This window comes from Mobula birostris, chromosome 4, assembly GCF_030028105.1.
Source record: "Mobula birostris isolate sMobBir1 chromosome 4, sMobBir1.hap1, whole genome shotgun sequence".
Taxonomy (NCBI): domain Eukaryota; kingdom Metazoa; phylum Chordata; class Chondrichthyes; order Myliobatiformes; family Myliobatidae; genus Mobula; species Mobula birostris.
In genome coordinates, this window is record NC_092373.1 from 33,299,671 (window position 1) to 33,315,303 (window position 15,633).

Consider the following 15,633-nt stretch of genomic DNA (forward strand, 5'->3'; position numbering starts at 1 on the left):
TCAAGCTTCTGGCTTATTGTCTGAAGAAATAAAACACAAGTCTGTCTCTTTCCACATAGTTGAACAGTGAATTGCCTGTAATTTTGATCAAGTTCAAGTTTAATTGTCTCTCAACCATACATGAATACCGCGAAACAAAGCAACGTTACTCCAGGGCCAAGGTTGTGGTGGTTTGCATACAGCAAGCCCCAAGCTAAAGCCAAAGTTTCAAATTTGCTGGCCACTTGTATAAGAGCAAGCATGTGTCTGCTCAGTCAAGGGTACTTGTACTATATCTGTCACTATCCAGGGCAGTAAATCACTCTTCTGTTGACATCTCTTCAGTTCAAGATTCATCCTATCCAAGTATTGAGTCTATCTGATCAAAATCAGCCTAGCTTAGCCTAAACTGTTCTTCAATCCCTGTATCTTGTCCATCATTTTGTCCAATACTCTCTATCCCTGCATTTACAGCTTTCCTTTGCTATCATTCGCAGGGAATCATTGTTATTCTGAAGTAATCTACTCCCAGTGTTCTTCTTTTTAGCTCTCAAGCACTGAACTTCTCAAAGAAATTCTTCAGCCTATTCATTGACTATGTAGTACCTCACTGTTTAATGGATAACCTTGCTGACCCTTGTTCGTATCCCCAATATGTTGTTTCCACATCCATTCTTCTCGCTTTATAATCTTATTCCACTGTATCAGTCTTCAGTACTCCATCCAAGTTAATTCCCTCACTTTTTTGTGTGGATTATATGTTCTCCGATTTGTGTAGCCGTCTCCCCACAAATTTCAAACATTACAACCCAGTACGCTGGGATTTTTCTCCAGATCCCTTCAAGTTTCTTCTTCCGCTTTATAAAACTTCCCACTTCACCCTCATCTTCCAATTCCCACCTTACTTTCCTTCCTTTCCAGAGTACTTTGAAGGAGACCATAAATTAAATTAGTTATTTGGAGAATAGGAAGTATTAGTGGGAAAGCGGGACTCGGAGACTTGAACGTTACATTGTTGTTGATTTTTCTATGGTCACATTTACCAAGATAGAATGATAAACTTCTATTGCATACTGTTCACAGAGATTAGATCATTACACGGTGCATTGAGCTAGAATAAGCTGCTGGAGAGGTGCAGTGCAGGTAAACAATAAAATGCAGGATCATAATGAGGTAAATTGTGAGAGCAGGAGTCTAGTTATTATACAAAATTCAGTCAAAAGTCTGATAAAAATGGTATGGAAACTGTCCTTGAACCTAGTGCTTCGTGCTTTCAGGCTTTTGTATCTTCTGCCCAATGGGAAAAGAAGAGATAGTATCCAGGGTGGGTGGGACTTTCATTATGCTGGCTTTTTTATTAAGGCAATGAGAAGTATGGAGTCCAGAAGTGGGAGGCTGGTTCCTGTGATGTGCTGAGCTGGAACCACAGCTCTCTGCAGTCACATATAGAGAGCAGTTGCCATGTCAAGACATATGCTTACAGGTAGAATGCATCAATTAAGAATTGGTTGTGTCTGCAATGCTGAAAAGAGCTGACTTATCTCCAAACCAGGATCAGAGAAATCCAGGAATAGATTAATAAAAGAGCTGATGATGTGTCAGCTTTCCATTCAAAACCAAAATGGTATTAATACTACTAGAAGAGAAGGGATTGTCTGTGACTGTTTATTAAGGTAAACCGATCTGCTGAGCCAGTTCTTACTGTTGTCAAAATGTACATGTCATGGCCTGTCTAACTTTGTTCAACTGGCTTTTCGTCTTTGTTACATAGTTCGTTACTCTCGACCAGTTATAATTCTGGGACCCATGAAAGATCGAATTAATGATGATCTAATCTCGGAATTTCCAGACAAGTTTGGGTCATGTGTTCCACGTAAGTATTTTGTCATTGTGACAGCAAGTAGACTCTCAAAGGGTTTCTTCAGTGGGCACTGTCCACCTCTGTATTTGAAAACTTCGTTTGTTATTGGCATTCTGGTGGATGGGGCTTGGGTGTTCAGGCATAATGACCTGGAGACCAGCAAATCATGTCATAGTTATCAGCGATTCGCTAGGCCTCCTGTGTTCTGTCCACCCACCCATCAGCCCTTAGGTCAATGCTTTCTGATAAACCTTGGCCTTCAGGTGCCTCTGGAATGGTTCTCCTCCCTCCTTTCCATTCCTCTCCCCCATTTCACCAACCCAAGAGACATGCTAGAACTCCCAGTTCCTACGACTGGTGCTTATCCAGATCCAGGAACGCCTCAGGATTCCCACCCAAGGTTCTTTTGTTAGAAAAATGAAAAATGTCTTGACAGGTACTGATTTTGTTGGATGTCAGGATAGTCCAAGCACTGCAGACACTTTGCTGCTCCTGATGCTTGGGAATCTGAACTGAGATTCTCTGCTCATCGTTGAGAGCTTCAGTATTGATATTGTTTTTGTTATTGCGTCTGCAATGTTGTTGCTTTCTTTTGGGTGGAGACGGAAGTGGGATAGGGTGTGATCGGTTGTGTCACTGGTAACTATCATGACCTTGAGGTGTGACTGACATCTTTCAGTGTGGAACCTTTATGGGTTAGAATGAGCTGAAACCTTCATTTACACAGTTACACTTTTCCTGTAAGCTCCCATCTTAACTATTATTTTGAATAGGCCAATTTTTTTTAAGTAATTGAACCTATTGTTGAAAGCAAATTGATCACTGGTCTGTAGCAACTACCATCACCATAGTCAGACTATCTGGCAAGTCATTGATCTTATTTTTCATTACATTCCACTGCAATGTAACATTGAACGCCTCTGTTGTATTGTAGTTACCACCACCCCAAGCAGTATATTCCAGGCGCCCAGCACTTTCTGTATTTTAAAAAAAAACTTCCCTGCACCCATCCCTGAACTAACCTCTAGTCCGTGAGCCAGTAGGGTTGGTCGGTACCATCTGAGGGGAATAATGCTCCTAGTGATTTTTGGCAAGGTATACATCTCTAGAGTTAGAAAATATGTGATAGCATTGCACCAGTGGTAGCTTTATTACTTCAAATAAGTAATCACTGTTTGTACATATTCTGTATTAACATCAGTACAGCAGAAAATGTTACCCCACTCCCCCAAAAGGTTAAAAACCTCATTTGGAGAGATTTCTGGAGTTTTATCAATGTCATGATATTTTCCATATTGTTGTATCAAATCAAAACAATCTTAAGCTTTTGTCATAGCGTATAGAATTACAGTACAATAATTCAAATGGGTTCCACATGGCCTTAACCTAGGCCCCATTTGGTTGTAAAATGAATGTATTTAATCAAAGACTGCTTTCCATACTTTGTTTTCCATACTTTCATAACCTATTAATGATCATAATAATTTTCCAAGTCTTCTACATCTTCCACATCTTCATCTGAACTTTCCACACTCTCTGAGGTGGATGCCTGGTTCTCACAGTCTGCCAGTCTACACACGTCAGTACACCTGAGGCCATTTGCAACACACATACATCTTGGGAGTGAACATTTTTTTGGACAGTTACAGGACAGTAGATCCAGGACGGCATCGGGTGCAGGCTGGCCTTCCATCCAGTGTTCAGCTCCCTCTTCTCTCTCCATCTTCCATCCTCTGCCAACAACGCTTGGCACTTGTGGGTCCTTCTCCAAACATCTTCTCCATATACCAGCCTGGTAGTTGGCTGGCTTTGCATGTTTTGTTAAGCAGTCCTTGCATGGTGGGAGTTAATGACTTTAGATTTCACCCTTTTTAGCACAGAAAAGGTGATACCTGAGCTCATTGACCTTGGTGGTCGATGCTTTTGGGGCATACAGGAGACATGTAACTGCCTCCAGTTTGTCCATCAGTTCTGGGAAGAGGTCCCATTCCTGACCCAATTCTAAGAATGTGTCTTGAGTTTCCCTGTTGCTGGTCAGAAGTTTTAGAACACTTAGACCATAAGACCATAAGACAGAGGAGCAGAAGTCAGCCATTTGGCCCATCGAGTCTGCTCCATCATTTTATCATGAGCTGATCCATTCTCCCATTTAGTCCCACTCCCCTGCCTTCTCACCAGAACCTTTGATGCCCTCAGATACTCAGATACCTATCAATCCTGCCTTAAATACACCCAATGACTTGGCCTCCACTGCTGCCCGTGGCAACAAATTCCATAGATTCACCACTCTCTGGCTAAAAAAATTTCTTCGCATTTCTGTTCTGAATGGGCGCCCTTCAATCCTTAAGTCATGCCCTCTCATACTATACTCCCCCATCCTGGGAAACAACTTTGCCATGTCCACTCTGTCCATGCCTTTCAACATTCGAAATGTTTCTATAAGGTCTCCGCTCATTCTTGTAAACTCCAAGGAATACAGTCCAAGAGCGTACAAACGTTCCTCATATATTAACCCTGTCCTTCCCGGAATCCTTCTAGTGAATCTTCTCTACCCTCTCCAATGTCAGCACATCCTTTCTTAAATAAGGAGACCAAAACTGCCCACAGTACCCCAGGTGAGGTCTCACCAGCGCCTTATAGAGCCTCAACATCACATCCCTGCTCCTATACTCTATTCCTCTAGAAATGAATGCCAACATTGCATTCGCCTTCTTCACCACCGACTCAACCTGGAGGTTAACCTTAAGGGTATCCTGTATGAGGACTCCCAAGTCCCGTTGCATCTCAGAACTTTGAATTCTTTCCCCATTTAAATAATAGTCTGCCCGTTTATTTCTTCTGCCAAAGTGCATAACATGCACTTTCCAACATTGTATTTCATTTGCCACTTCTTTGCCATTCTTCCAATCTATCCAAGTCTCTCTGCAGTCTCTCTGTTTCCTCAGCACTACCGGCCCCTCCACCTATCTTCATATCGTCAGCAAACTTAGCCACAAAGCCATCTATTCCATAATCTAAATCGTTGATGTACTATGTAAAAAGAAGTGGCCCCAACACGGACTCCTGTGGAACACCACAGGTAAACGGCAGCCAACCAGGATAGGATCCCTTTATTCCCACTCTCTGTTTCCTGCCAATCAGCCAACGCTCTATCCACGTATGTAACTTTCCCGTAATTCCATGGGCTCTTATCTTGTTAAGTAGCCTCATGTGTGGCACCTTGTCAAAGACCTTCTGAAAATCCAACTTGTCTTCCCTTTGCCTGCAAAAGCGCTTACAGTGTCACATCCTATATATACGTGCAACGCGATGAGAGCCCTACAAACCTCTATGCCAACAGTAGCAGCAAACTTCCTGATGTCTACAAGCCTTGTACGGGTTCTAGTGCCATACTTCTGGAACAATGGGGCATCAATCTTGTCACAAAATGCTAAAAACATGATAAAGACATCTGTGTCTTCTGAGCAGATCACTACAGATTGGTATCCCTCTCTTGTGGCATGGGCAGCATGGAGAAGTAGGCGGCCATCTGCTTCTTGTTGACACTGAAGAGCTGTATTCACCGTTACATACAGAATCTTCTCCCGTAGCTTTGCTCTGTACTCCGCCTTCCTCCATTCATGGACTATGAAGCTAATGAGACTATTTTGATACTGACTTTGGTCAGGAAACTCCTCCAGTGCCTCACCATCTGTGTGCCTGTGATACCTTGCAACTCATGACCAGTCTCTTCACCCCGTAGAGATCTTTCACTATTCTTGATGGAGTTCTCCTTGTATGTGTCGAACACAACATCTATTCTGCTACTCTGACTGCCTTCCCTCAAAGCCATACCCAGAATTGTTACGACAACACCTCTAAAAGTAACTTGATCACCTTTCACTCTTTGGACCAAGTTCATTCCATCAACCACTGTAGCAGAGTTTCCTGCGAGTTGCTCTTCTACTGCTACATTTTTCTGCAAGGTTGTGGCTAAAGTAGCTTTATTTGTCTTCCTCAGCAATCCTTCTGGTGTGGACAGGACCCAGGGCAATGGTCCAAGGGGATGAGAAAGGATATCCTCCATATGTAGACTGTGCCCTTGTGCCATCACTATGATGCATCCAAACAAGGACCTGTCTGCTTTCAAGATGATCGCCTCTCCCGTTTGATTTCACTTCTCTCTTCTTACACATATCACTGAATGTTTTCAGCTTGTTGGTTTTCATTGGGTTATGGAATTTCTTTGCTGGTGGGTCTTCCTCTAGCCTCTTGTCCTTGACGGTTGTATAGCATTGCTCACCAATCTCATATGCCTTCATCAGGTCGGAGGCAATGTCCTTGGGGGCTGCCTTTGCTGTAGTGATGCTAATGAGCTCCCGCTTCTCTGAAAATGGGTGGACCCATTCATGTATGAGGCTAGCCACTGCTGAAACTGCTTCCTCATCTTTCTGGATTCTTGGCCGCTGTAGCTCCGCATGACAAAGCCTTGCACCATCTCCCTTAACTGTCCCAGGAATGCACTGCGGTGCTCAGCTGTTATGTAGTAACACTTGATAGCTCCAGCGTTCAGGCTGAACCGTGATGTGCCTCCAAGAGCCTGTGTGTCTTTGTTCACTGTGGCTTCAATAGCCTGGTCCACAGGGATCTGCCCAAAGGGGTTGCTACTTGACAGCTGCACTGAGAATTGGCCTGTCTTGAAGGCCTCATACACAGAGGGATTCTTCTCTGGGAGGTTCATCATCTGAGCAAAGTAAGAGGACAGGTACCTGGGGTAATTCATCTTATCATAGGCAAAGCACCGTGGGATCATGGTTCTTATAGCATGGAGGTGCAACTCCCAGTCCCCCTCACAGAAAGCTACCACCGCTGCAATGCTATCACATATTTTCTGGCACTAGGGGTGTATACCTTTCCAAAAATCACTATAAGAATTATTTCCCCCCAGATGGTACCGGTGGCCCAAATTTGGGGTCCTGGCTCATGGACTACCCCTCTTACCAGAAATGCATGCCATCTGGTATGACATCCAAGGAGAAAGATACCAGTTATCTACTCTACCTACACTTCTCATAATCTCATAAACCTTTATATTTCTCTTCAGCCTCTGCAGCTCCCAGAGAAAACAACGCAAGTTTGTCTAGTCTCCCCCTGTAACACATGCCCAAGCCTATTTCTGTGCTATATCATTGATTTCTGTGTTCAGTGCAACTGCTGAAAGACATTTTTAAGAGTTTTGAAAACTTTAATTTACAATCTTAATTCAAAATTCCCCAGCTAAAAGTAGTTGTCCTGAGAGGCTGGTTCTGATGTTGGACTACACTCTTAAATCAAAATAGTTAGCAGTTTTGATGCTGCTGAATGGAGTTCATTGATGAGGGATCTATAACTTCATAAATGTCACGTCTGTAAAATATTGATTCGATAGGAAGTTGATATAATTGTTCCACTTCTGATTTTGAGCCAGCCCTACTGATTATCATAAAGTTTCCTCTTCTTACTGAAAGTAAAGTGTTTTAAATAAAACTTTTCTAACTGGATGTAAATCCAACACTTCAGAACTGTCTGTAATTCAGTATTGGGTGATGGATCTCATGTGCAACACAAGTTATTTTGAAGGTTAGGTGTCAGATGAAATGTGATAACATGGAGAGCTTTCGCTGTGTTTTCCCTGCCATATTGGTGTGAGCAGTTGATCTGACACTGGCTTTTAAATTTCCCCAAGTGGAATATCCTAACTTATTGATCCAACTCAAGCAGAAGAAAGAAATGGTCTAATGGCAATGTTTCACTTTCTCTAGACACAACCAGACCAAAGCGTGATTATGAAGTGGACGGTCGAGATTATCATTTTGTCACATCCAGAGAACAGATGGAAAAGGATATTCAAGATCACAAATTCATTGAAGCTGGGCAGTACAACAATCACCTTTATGGAACCAGTGTGCAGTCTGTCAGAGAAGTAGCAGAAAAGGTAGAGTGCCCATAAAAATGTCTTTAACATAAATCTGTTGAGTTTTTGCACTCTAATTCAAAGTTGACCTCATTTTTCAGCTGCTAGTTAATAAATGCATTTATATTTAGCTGTACGCTCCTGGTAATGCTGACCTACTATTATCGTATATGTCCCTTTCCTTTAGAGCTAACTTGAATAAAATGTTAAATATATTTGCGTAAAACCACAAAGCATAGGAGCAGAATTAGTCCATTCAGCCCATCAAGTCTGCACCACTATTTCATCATGGCTGATCTTTTTCCCTCTTAGCCTTATTCTTCTGCCTTCTCCCCATAACTTTTCACACCCTGACTCATCAAGAACCTATCAGCCTCCACCTTAAATGCGCCTAATGACATGGCCTCCATGGTTGCCTATGGCAACAAATTCCACGGATTCACCACCCTCTGGGTAAAGAAATTCCTTCTCATCTCTATTCTAAATGGATGTCCCTCTATTCTGAGGCTGTGCCCTCTAACCCTAAATTCTGCCACCATAGGAAACATCCTATCCACATCCACTCTGTCTAGGTCTTTCAGCATTCAGTAGGTTTCAATAAGATCCCCCTCATTCTTCTAAATTCCAGGTGAGTAAAGGCCCAGTGCCATCAATTGCTCTTCATACGGTAACCCTTCCATTTCTCGTGAACCTTCTCTGAACCCTCCCCAGTGCCAGTGAATCCTTTCTTAAACAAGGGACCCAAAATGGCTCACAACTTCCATTGGTACTTGTTCCCTTTAGACCACATTTCTAGTTTATTTCTATTATTTTCTGTAATAACCAATGTGCCCATCAACCGTTCAATCATTCTTACGAGTAACAACATGAAATTCAGGCTAATTGTATAGATTTGGCTAAATTTAAGTTTAAAAAATCACTGACTGTATTAATATGAACAAAATAGAGAATAGAAAGGGAGGATGTAGAAAAATCTATTTTATTGTGAATGGAATTTTGTAAACATATGCCTGTTTGGAACTTTGTTGAATCTCTTTAAATTTTCCCTTTATTTCCACTATAGGGTAAACACTGTATCCTGGATGTATCGGGAAATGCTATTAAGAGACTTCAAATAGCCCAGCTGTACCCAATTGCTATCTTCATTAAACCAAAATCTGTTGAAAATATCATGTAAGTATCAGGTGCAGATCATAAATAAGGTTTTTTGTTTCCTCTGTGGTAATAGCTTAGCCAAGCTACCAAGCTGACATTTAAAACAGCGGGAAGGTACTGTACGATCTATATTGGTGAGATCCTGTTTCTCTGGCTTTTGGGATTTCATTTGAAGGGGGTGGGGCTGACTGTTCAGTGGAAAGGGGCAGTGTTTGTACTAGCAATGAGCCTAGAGGGAGTTTCCGCGATTCCTGTAATGTCTCCCATGCAGTGTTTCATGATGTCCTCTGAGGAATTATAGTCAAAGTGGGCACAGCGGCAATGTTGCTGCTGTGACCCTCGTTCTAAGTCTGCCAGCCCTCACAGCTGAAAAAGACGGAAATTTGAAAATTTGACTTAGCTAGTAGATTTCAAGTGATCCTGGTCACTATTCTGTAGACTAGAGGAACCAAAAACTGTACTTGTATTCTCCCCTTTCATCTCTAAGCCCCACTTTAAAATGTCTTACCAGGTCAAGTGTCAATTCAAAGTTCAAAGTCAAAGTAAATGTATTATCAGAGTATGTATATCTCACCATATACTGCTACCAGGGGGTTAATTTTCTTGTGGGCATTTACAGGAAAATAAAAAAATACCAAAGAATTTTTGAAAAAAAACTGTACATAAACAAATGCTAACAAAGAACCAGTGTGCAAAAGAAAGACAAATTGTCCAAATAAGAACAACAAACAAATAATAAATATATAAATAATACTGAGCATATGACTCGTAGAGTCCTTGAAAGTGAATCTGTTGATTGTGGAATCAGTTCAGAGTTGTGGTGAGTGAAGTTACCCATGCCAGTTCAGGAGCCTGATGGTTGTGGGGTAAAAACTGTTCCTGAACCTGGTGGTGTGGGACCTAAGGCTCCTGTACCTCTTTTCTGATGGTAGTAGCAAGAAGAGAACATGGTATGGGTGATGAGGACATCTGGGCCATTTTCCTGAGAATAGTTTAATGGCAACAGCACTCTAACGTGTGAATGGAGGCAGCAAGTGGGGAAGGGTAGGCGGTAGTAAGAGGAAGTAGGGTTTGCGGGTTGCTTATAGCAAAATTAGACCAGAAAGCACTCACTGTTCAGGCTACTGCACTTTGTGTCTTTGTATTGGTGGAGCAAAGGAGCTTTGTACCTGTAAACATCAGCATGATCTTCTGTAGATTTTAGTGGAAATATCTTTAGTAAAAGGCATTAAATTCTGTAGAGTCTACTGGTTAGAGTTTTGAATAAACAGCTTTTAATGTCAAACAGTATTTTGGGGATCAAGGAAAGGTAGGGAGACAATGTGCTGTAGTTTGATATTTCAATAGATAGTCCACGGCAATGCTTTCCAGATCTTTGCATTTGTGCCTTTTACTTGACATATTAACATGCCTTTTATTCTCTAATCAACTCCACCTGTTTCTCAGTGACTGAAAGTAAAGATTTCTGTTTTCCACCTCAGGGAAATGAATAAACGTTTAACAGCAGACCAAGCAAAGAAAACTTTTGACAGAGCCATGAAACTTGAACTGGAATTTACTGAACACTTCACAAGTTAGTACCCTATTGTTTGCTGTTTAATAAATATGTTTCCAAATTTATGTTATTGCAGCTTTGTCTAGATTAGAATCTGAGGATGCATTATGAATGAGCTGTCAAGAGAGCTTGATTAAAATCAGCCAAGATTAGACACTCACTGTTGTAACATTATAGTTAGTCCCCGATTAATCACATCCAGGATGAAATTTCTCATACCACATATTATAAATATTCCTTTGACTTGTTATAACTTGCATTTCCTGTTTTAAGATGCAGATGTTACCCTCTAAGTCATATTCCAGTTTAAAGTTGCCGCACGACTGTTAGTAGGACTAGAGGTACCTTTCATTGTTTCAGTTTGAATTGGATGTGTGTCTGGATACTAGAGGGCAAGAAACCATGCTCTCTCCATGGATGCATAAGACATGAAGTAGCTCCTTGGAGCTGTTTTGCAATTTACTGAGACTGTTGTACAGATCATTCAGGAACTGGTCTGCTCCTCAAATATAATATCCATCTGCCCATGCTAATCTGATTTGGGATTCAGAGAGCCAACTAAGCTGACCCTCCAAAGCTGGGAGGTATCATGCACAGCAGTATTTTGGTGGAGTATCGTGAAGCTGTGTTCTGGAATATTCTGATAGCCTTTCAGTAGCTCATTGCAGCCGAAGGCACTTGGCTCTGTTAATTTAAATAATGTTCTTGAACAAAATTTAAAGATTCAGCTCCATAACAGGCCCCTGCAGTCCAATGAGTCTGTGCTGCTTAGTTGCATCCCTGTGACCTACTAACTGGTATGTCTTTGGAGAACGTGGAGGAAGCCCACGCAATCACGGGGAGAATGTACAAACTCCGCAGGTCGTGGCAGAATTGAATAATGTCACTGACACTGTAATAGGGTTACGCTTACCGTGAGAGTACAGTACCTCCCCTAAAATTATAGGGAAATATATTCAGTGAAAAATATCAACAAAGTCTGCAAAATTAAAAATACTGAGATAAAATAAAAACAAGTGACTCACCTGCAGTTAGCTTTTTTATTCAAGGTCAGTTACAACAGTCAAACAAGTAGCGTCATACTCCTCGTGTAAGGCTGATATGGATGTGAAGTGCATTCAGCCCTTCTACATTGTATCTTTGCTCTGCTGTAGGGCTTGGTAATGAGTTCTGTGGTGGCGTGGAAGGTCAGATGCAGAGATATTTCACTCCTGGCTTGTGTTTTGTTTAGGAACCTGAAGAAATCTGAGATGAGCTGAATAGCAATAAATATGGCCCAACCCCCAAAATGGCACCTGGACAACTTCAGAGATGCTCAGTTTGGTTCCCCTAATACCTTTATTTAACAAAAATAGCACAATCTCAAATATCTAAAATTAGAAACTCTTTTAGCCAATGATATTCCAAATTTCTGACCTCCTCTGTGTTTAAAACAGAATTTAATTCCCGAAAAACTTGCCTCTAATGCGTAGATTATCTAATCTTGACTCGGACTCTTACAGTTTTCCCTTCGTCTCACCCTGCTTACTACAATCTCTCCTCATAATATAACCCCTTGTGTCTGGATTTAATTTTGGCAAAGTGTGGTGCCCAGAGCTGAATAGTGTTCTAAGTTCTGTACTTTGTGAAATAAAAACTGGAAATACAAAAAGTGCAAATCACTTGGTCAGTATTTATAAAGAGAACCAACAGGGCAACACCATATCTCAGGTACTGCCTACATGGAGTTTACAAATGCTTCCTCCCACGTCTTGTTAATTGCCCACTGTAAATTGCGCCAAACGTGTAGGCAAGTGGTAGAATCTGAGAGGAGTTGATGAGAGTGAGGGGAAAAGAAGAAAATGGAATTAATGTAGGATTTGTGTAACGGGGATAGTTAATACGGTTACTATAGGATCTAATTCAATGCTGTATCTTTTAAACTCTAATCTATAAAGTCTGATAGATTGTTAATCTCTTTTTCTATTTAAAAATTGTTTACACAATTCCTTTTACCATGAATAATGATAATTTTAAATAAATATATCTGCAGGATTGTGGGATATTAACTCCTATTTTTCCTTTGGTTAGGTATTGTGCAGGGAAATTTACTGGAGGAGATTTACACCCAGGTGATACAGATCATTGAGGAGCAGTCTGGGCCTTACATCTGGGTTCCAACCAAGGAGAAACTGTGAAGTCACATCATAAACATTGTCCATTGTGCGTGTTGGCTCTGGATCCCCTTCCACAGGATTAATTCATTCCTGTGATCACAGATCTCTCTTTCTTTGTGTGTCATGAAAAGTGATTTGTCTTTCAACTGGGGGCATTCACATCTCTTTTTTTTGTGGAAATTGCTTGTACGTGATACTCAAAATTACCACCATTGTTTTATTTTCATGAAGGGGCAAGGCCAAACTAGCTGATGAAGGGAGATACTATGGTACAGTTCCTTAATGTTTAAGGGCAACAAATCTTCCAGCAATTTTCAGAAAAAGCTTTATATATATTTTTCTTTTAAAAAATAAACAAAGGGAAAGTAATCTTCATGTGTAGCATTGGATTTGGAAAATAATAATTCTAAGCAGCTTTTTTGCACGGTGAATTTTGGAAGCATGGTTTGGCAGTGGAAATCTTGGCGGCTTTATTTTTTATTGTTTCTTCATTACCTGGCAAGGCTATTGGGAGGTCTTTTAATTCTTCCTTTCTGCGCTGGTTAAGTGAGTCCCACATACATTGAACAAATTATAAATCCACATCAATCGTTAATGTGCAAAGGAATTTTTATTCACTTTACAGAGGTCCTTTAATAAGACCATGCTTTTAGTTTTATTTTTCCTTTCGACAGTCGAGATGCACGATAAATAAATGTTTATATTGAATGCCGATTAGAATGTGTTCCTGTGATATTGCAGGTATTACTTTCAATTTTGCAGAGACTCTACTTTTATGAATTTGATTATTGAGGGTGGGAGGGGAGCAAAGAGAAGCCAGTGAATATAGACTATTTTAATTGATAACTGACTTGATTTTCAATAGGACTTTTTGAATAAGGATGTTTTGGGTAATGCAGTGATATCGAGTAAGGAAGTAGAGCTGACTGAGGAACAGAGCTGAAAACTAAATCATCACTATTTGTAATGGGCTGTAAGATTTGAGATTTTAAGATATATAATAATTAACCCTCAGTAACTATGTATTTTGATATAAATTATCAACTATATTAAGCATACTTTTAACAAAATACGTTATATAACTTACCAGGAATATATATTTTCTTTGCTTCTAACCATTTCATCCATGAATGTTTTCTTTACTTTCCAAGTAGGTGTGAATTAGTTTTCCCATCTTTAACCATTGTGGATTATACAGGGAATGTGGTGGTGGGGGTAACAAAAATGATGTTTTAAGAATAAATGCAAGAAATAACTCAAAGGAGCCAGACCTCTCTACCCCCACCCTCCCCCTGAAAGTTCTGTGTGAGATTCTTCTAAGTGATGTGCATGTTTCCAAAGCATTAAAGGCAACTTTAAATACATTTTTACATTTTCTGTACGTTTTCAAGTCAGAATTGCAAAAATGTCATATCTTCCACTGTAGCTCTCCATCAGATTTTTACATGCTTTCTTTTGGGAGAATTTATTTTAGCAATTATAAAGTATGTTCTCAAATGAAGCTTTCACACTACATTATTAGATTAACTGCCTGGTACCTGACCTTTGCTAGTAATTTGGAGATGACTTGTTTTATATAGGAATAATGTGCATACAAGCAGTCCAGTAACCATGATCTTCTGGTACTGCAGTTTGCACAGACTCATCTGTATCCATTCCATTGTCAAAAGAGGGGAACAGCTAATAAAATTTAATGTAAAATTTATTATTTTGTGAGGTGTTTTTTTTTAATTTCTCTGGTTTAAGCTAATCAGCATTTAAAAAGATGGGAAAGAAATCTGCTGTAACATTAAGGTAAAGCAAAATATTTTTCCAAATCTTTCATCAAAGCTTCAGGTCTATGAATTTTCTTGCAGAGGTTTCTTGGTTGCCTTTCACAAACCTCTGGCATAAGGTGATGTCCTAACAGACAGAAAAACGAGAAGGTGAGCTTGGATGATGGGTTTGCAAAAGTGCTCTTGAAGATCAATTTGATCTCCATCCTAGTCCTTGGGGTGTGATGCTGTGAAATGTAATTGGAGCAGAAAATGAACAAAGGTAGTATTTTGGGCCCTTGCATTATCTCTATCAGTATAAAAATACTACATAAATTGATAATTTTTAATACAGGGAAATCTTGGGCTCAATGCTGACTCTAGTAATATGCAGGTTCCTAGGCTATGAATTAAAAAGCTATGAAAGTTACTATTTTTGATTGCTACTCAATACTATTAGCTGCAAGACGTCCATGAATGAACATTGGAGAAAGGGACGTTGGCTTTTTGTGTTATGCCTCTGTTGTCTAACATCCGATTCATTGAACTTGTTTATGAAGATTGGAACATATACTGTATTTGAAATTCTACTCCAAAGTCTGGCAGAAGTGATGGAATCCTACTAATAATGCCTCAATAATGAACTGGATTTAGATGGAAGAACCAAGGGTTTTGCTCTCTGTTACAACCACCTGAGTGCTGTTTAATTGGAATAGAGATCCAAAGTGGCTTTGTCTCTGGCCTTACAAAAAGAAGGCATAAATGTGACTGAGATTGCAAGGGCAAGGTGGAGAACAGTCATGCATATCTGATGTACAGGCACAATTGATCAGATGCCACCCTCCATATTGCGAACAAGACTTTGAATATTCCAGATGATTTTTAACCAAGATTATAAATTTAACAAAAAATAGGCTGTTACATTATAAATTACTAGGTAAGAATGTAAAACTGAGGTAAATGGGTGATGTTTGTGCGGCATATATGTACCAGACAAGTGGAGATGAATGGTATACTTATTCATTCACACTGTATTTACTGTCTATCTTGAATTGTCCATGAAATGTGGGTTGCTTAGCCATTTGAGGATAATTAAGAGCTTACCACATTTCCGTGGATATTAGTCATTACAAATCAGATAAGGCCTTACAATTTTCTTCCCTGACGGAATTGGTAGTTGTGCTTTTATTGACAGACTAAGAGTTTCATGGTTGTAGTTAATGGTGTTTTTATTCTAAGAT

General features: G+C 40.1%; 1 protein-coding gene across 6 annotated transcripts in view; it reads left to right on the forward strand.

Annotated features, from left to right (window-relative positions):
* The window catches only part of LOC140196247 (disks large homolog 1), a 485,196-nt gene extending 470,853 nt beyond the window's left edge, over positions 1–14,343 (forward strand). For all 6 annotated transcript variants that reach the window (XM_072255108.1, XM_072255109.1, XM_072255112.1 and 3 more), the window contains 5 exons: positions 1,751–1,852; positions 7,621–7,793; positions 8,836–8,945; positions 10,409–10,500; positions 12,553–14,343. In XM_072255108.1, coding sequence (XP_072111209.1) covers positions 1,751–1,852; positions 7,621–7,793; positions 8,836–8,945; positions 10,409–10,500; positions 12,553–12,659 — 584 coding nt within the window. In that variant the 3' untranslated portion in view covers positions 12,660–14,343. The remainder of the gene's footprint in view (positions 1–1,750; positions 1,853–7,620; positions 7,794–8,835; positions 8,946–10,408; positions 10,501–12,552) is intronic.
* The last annotated feature ends 1,290 nt before the right edge of the window (positions 14,344–15,633 follow it).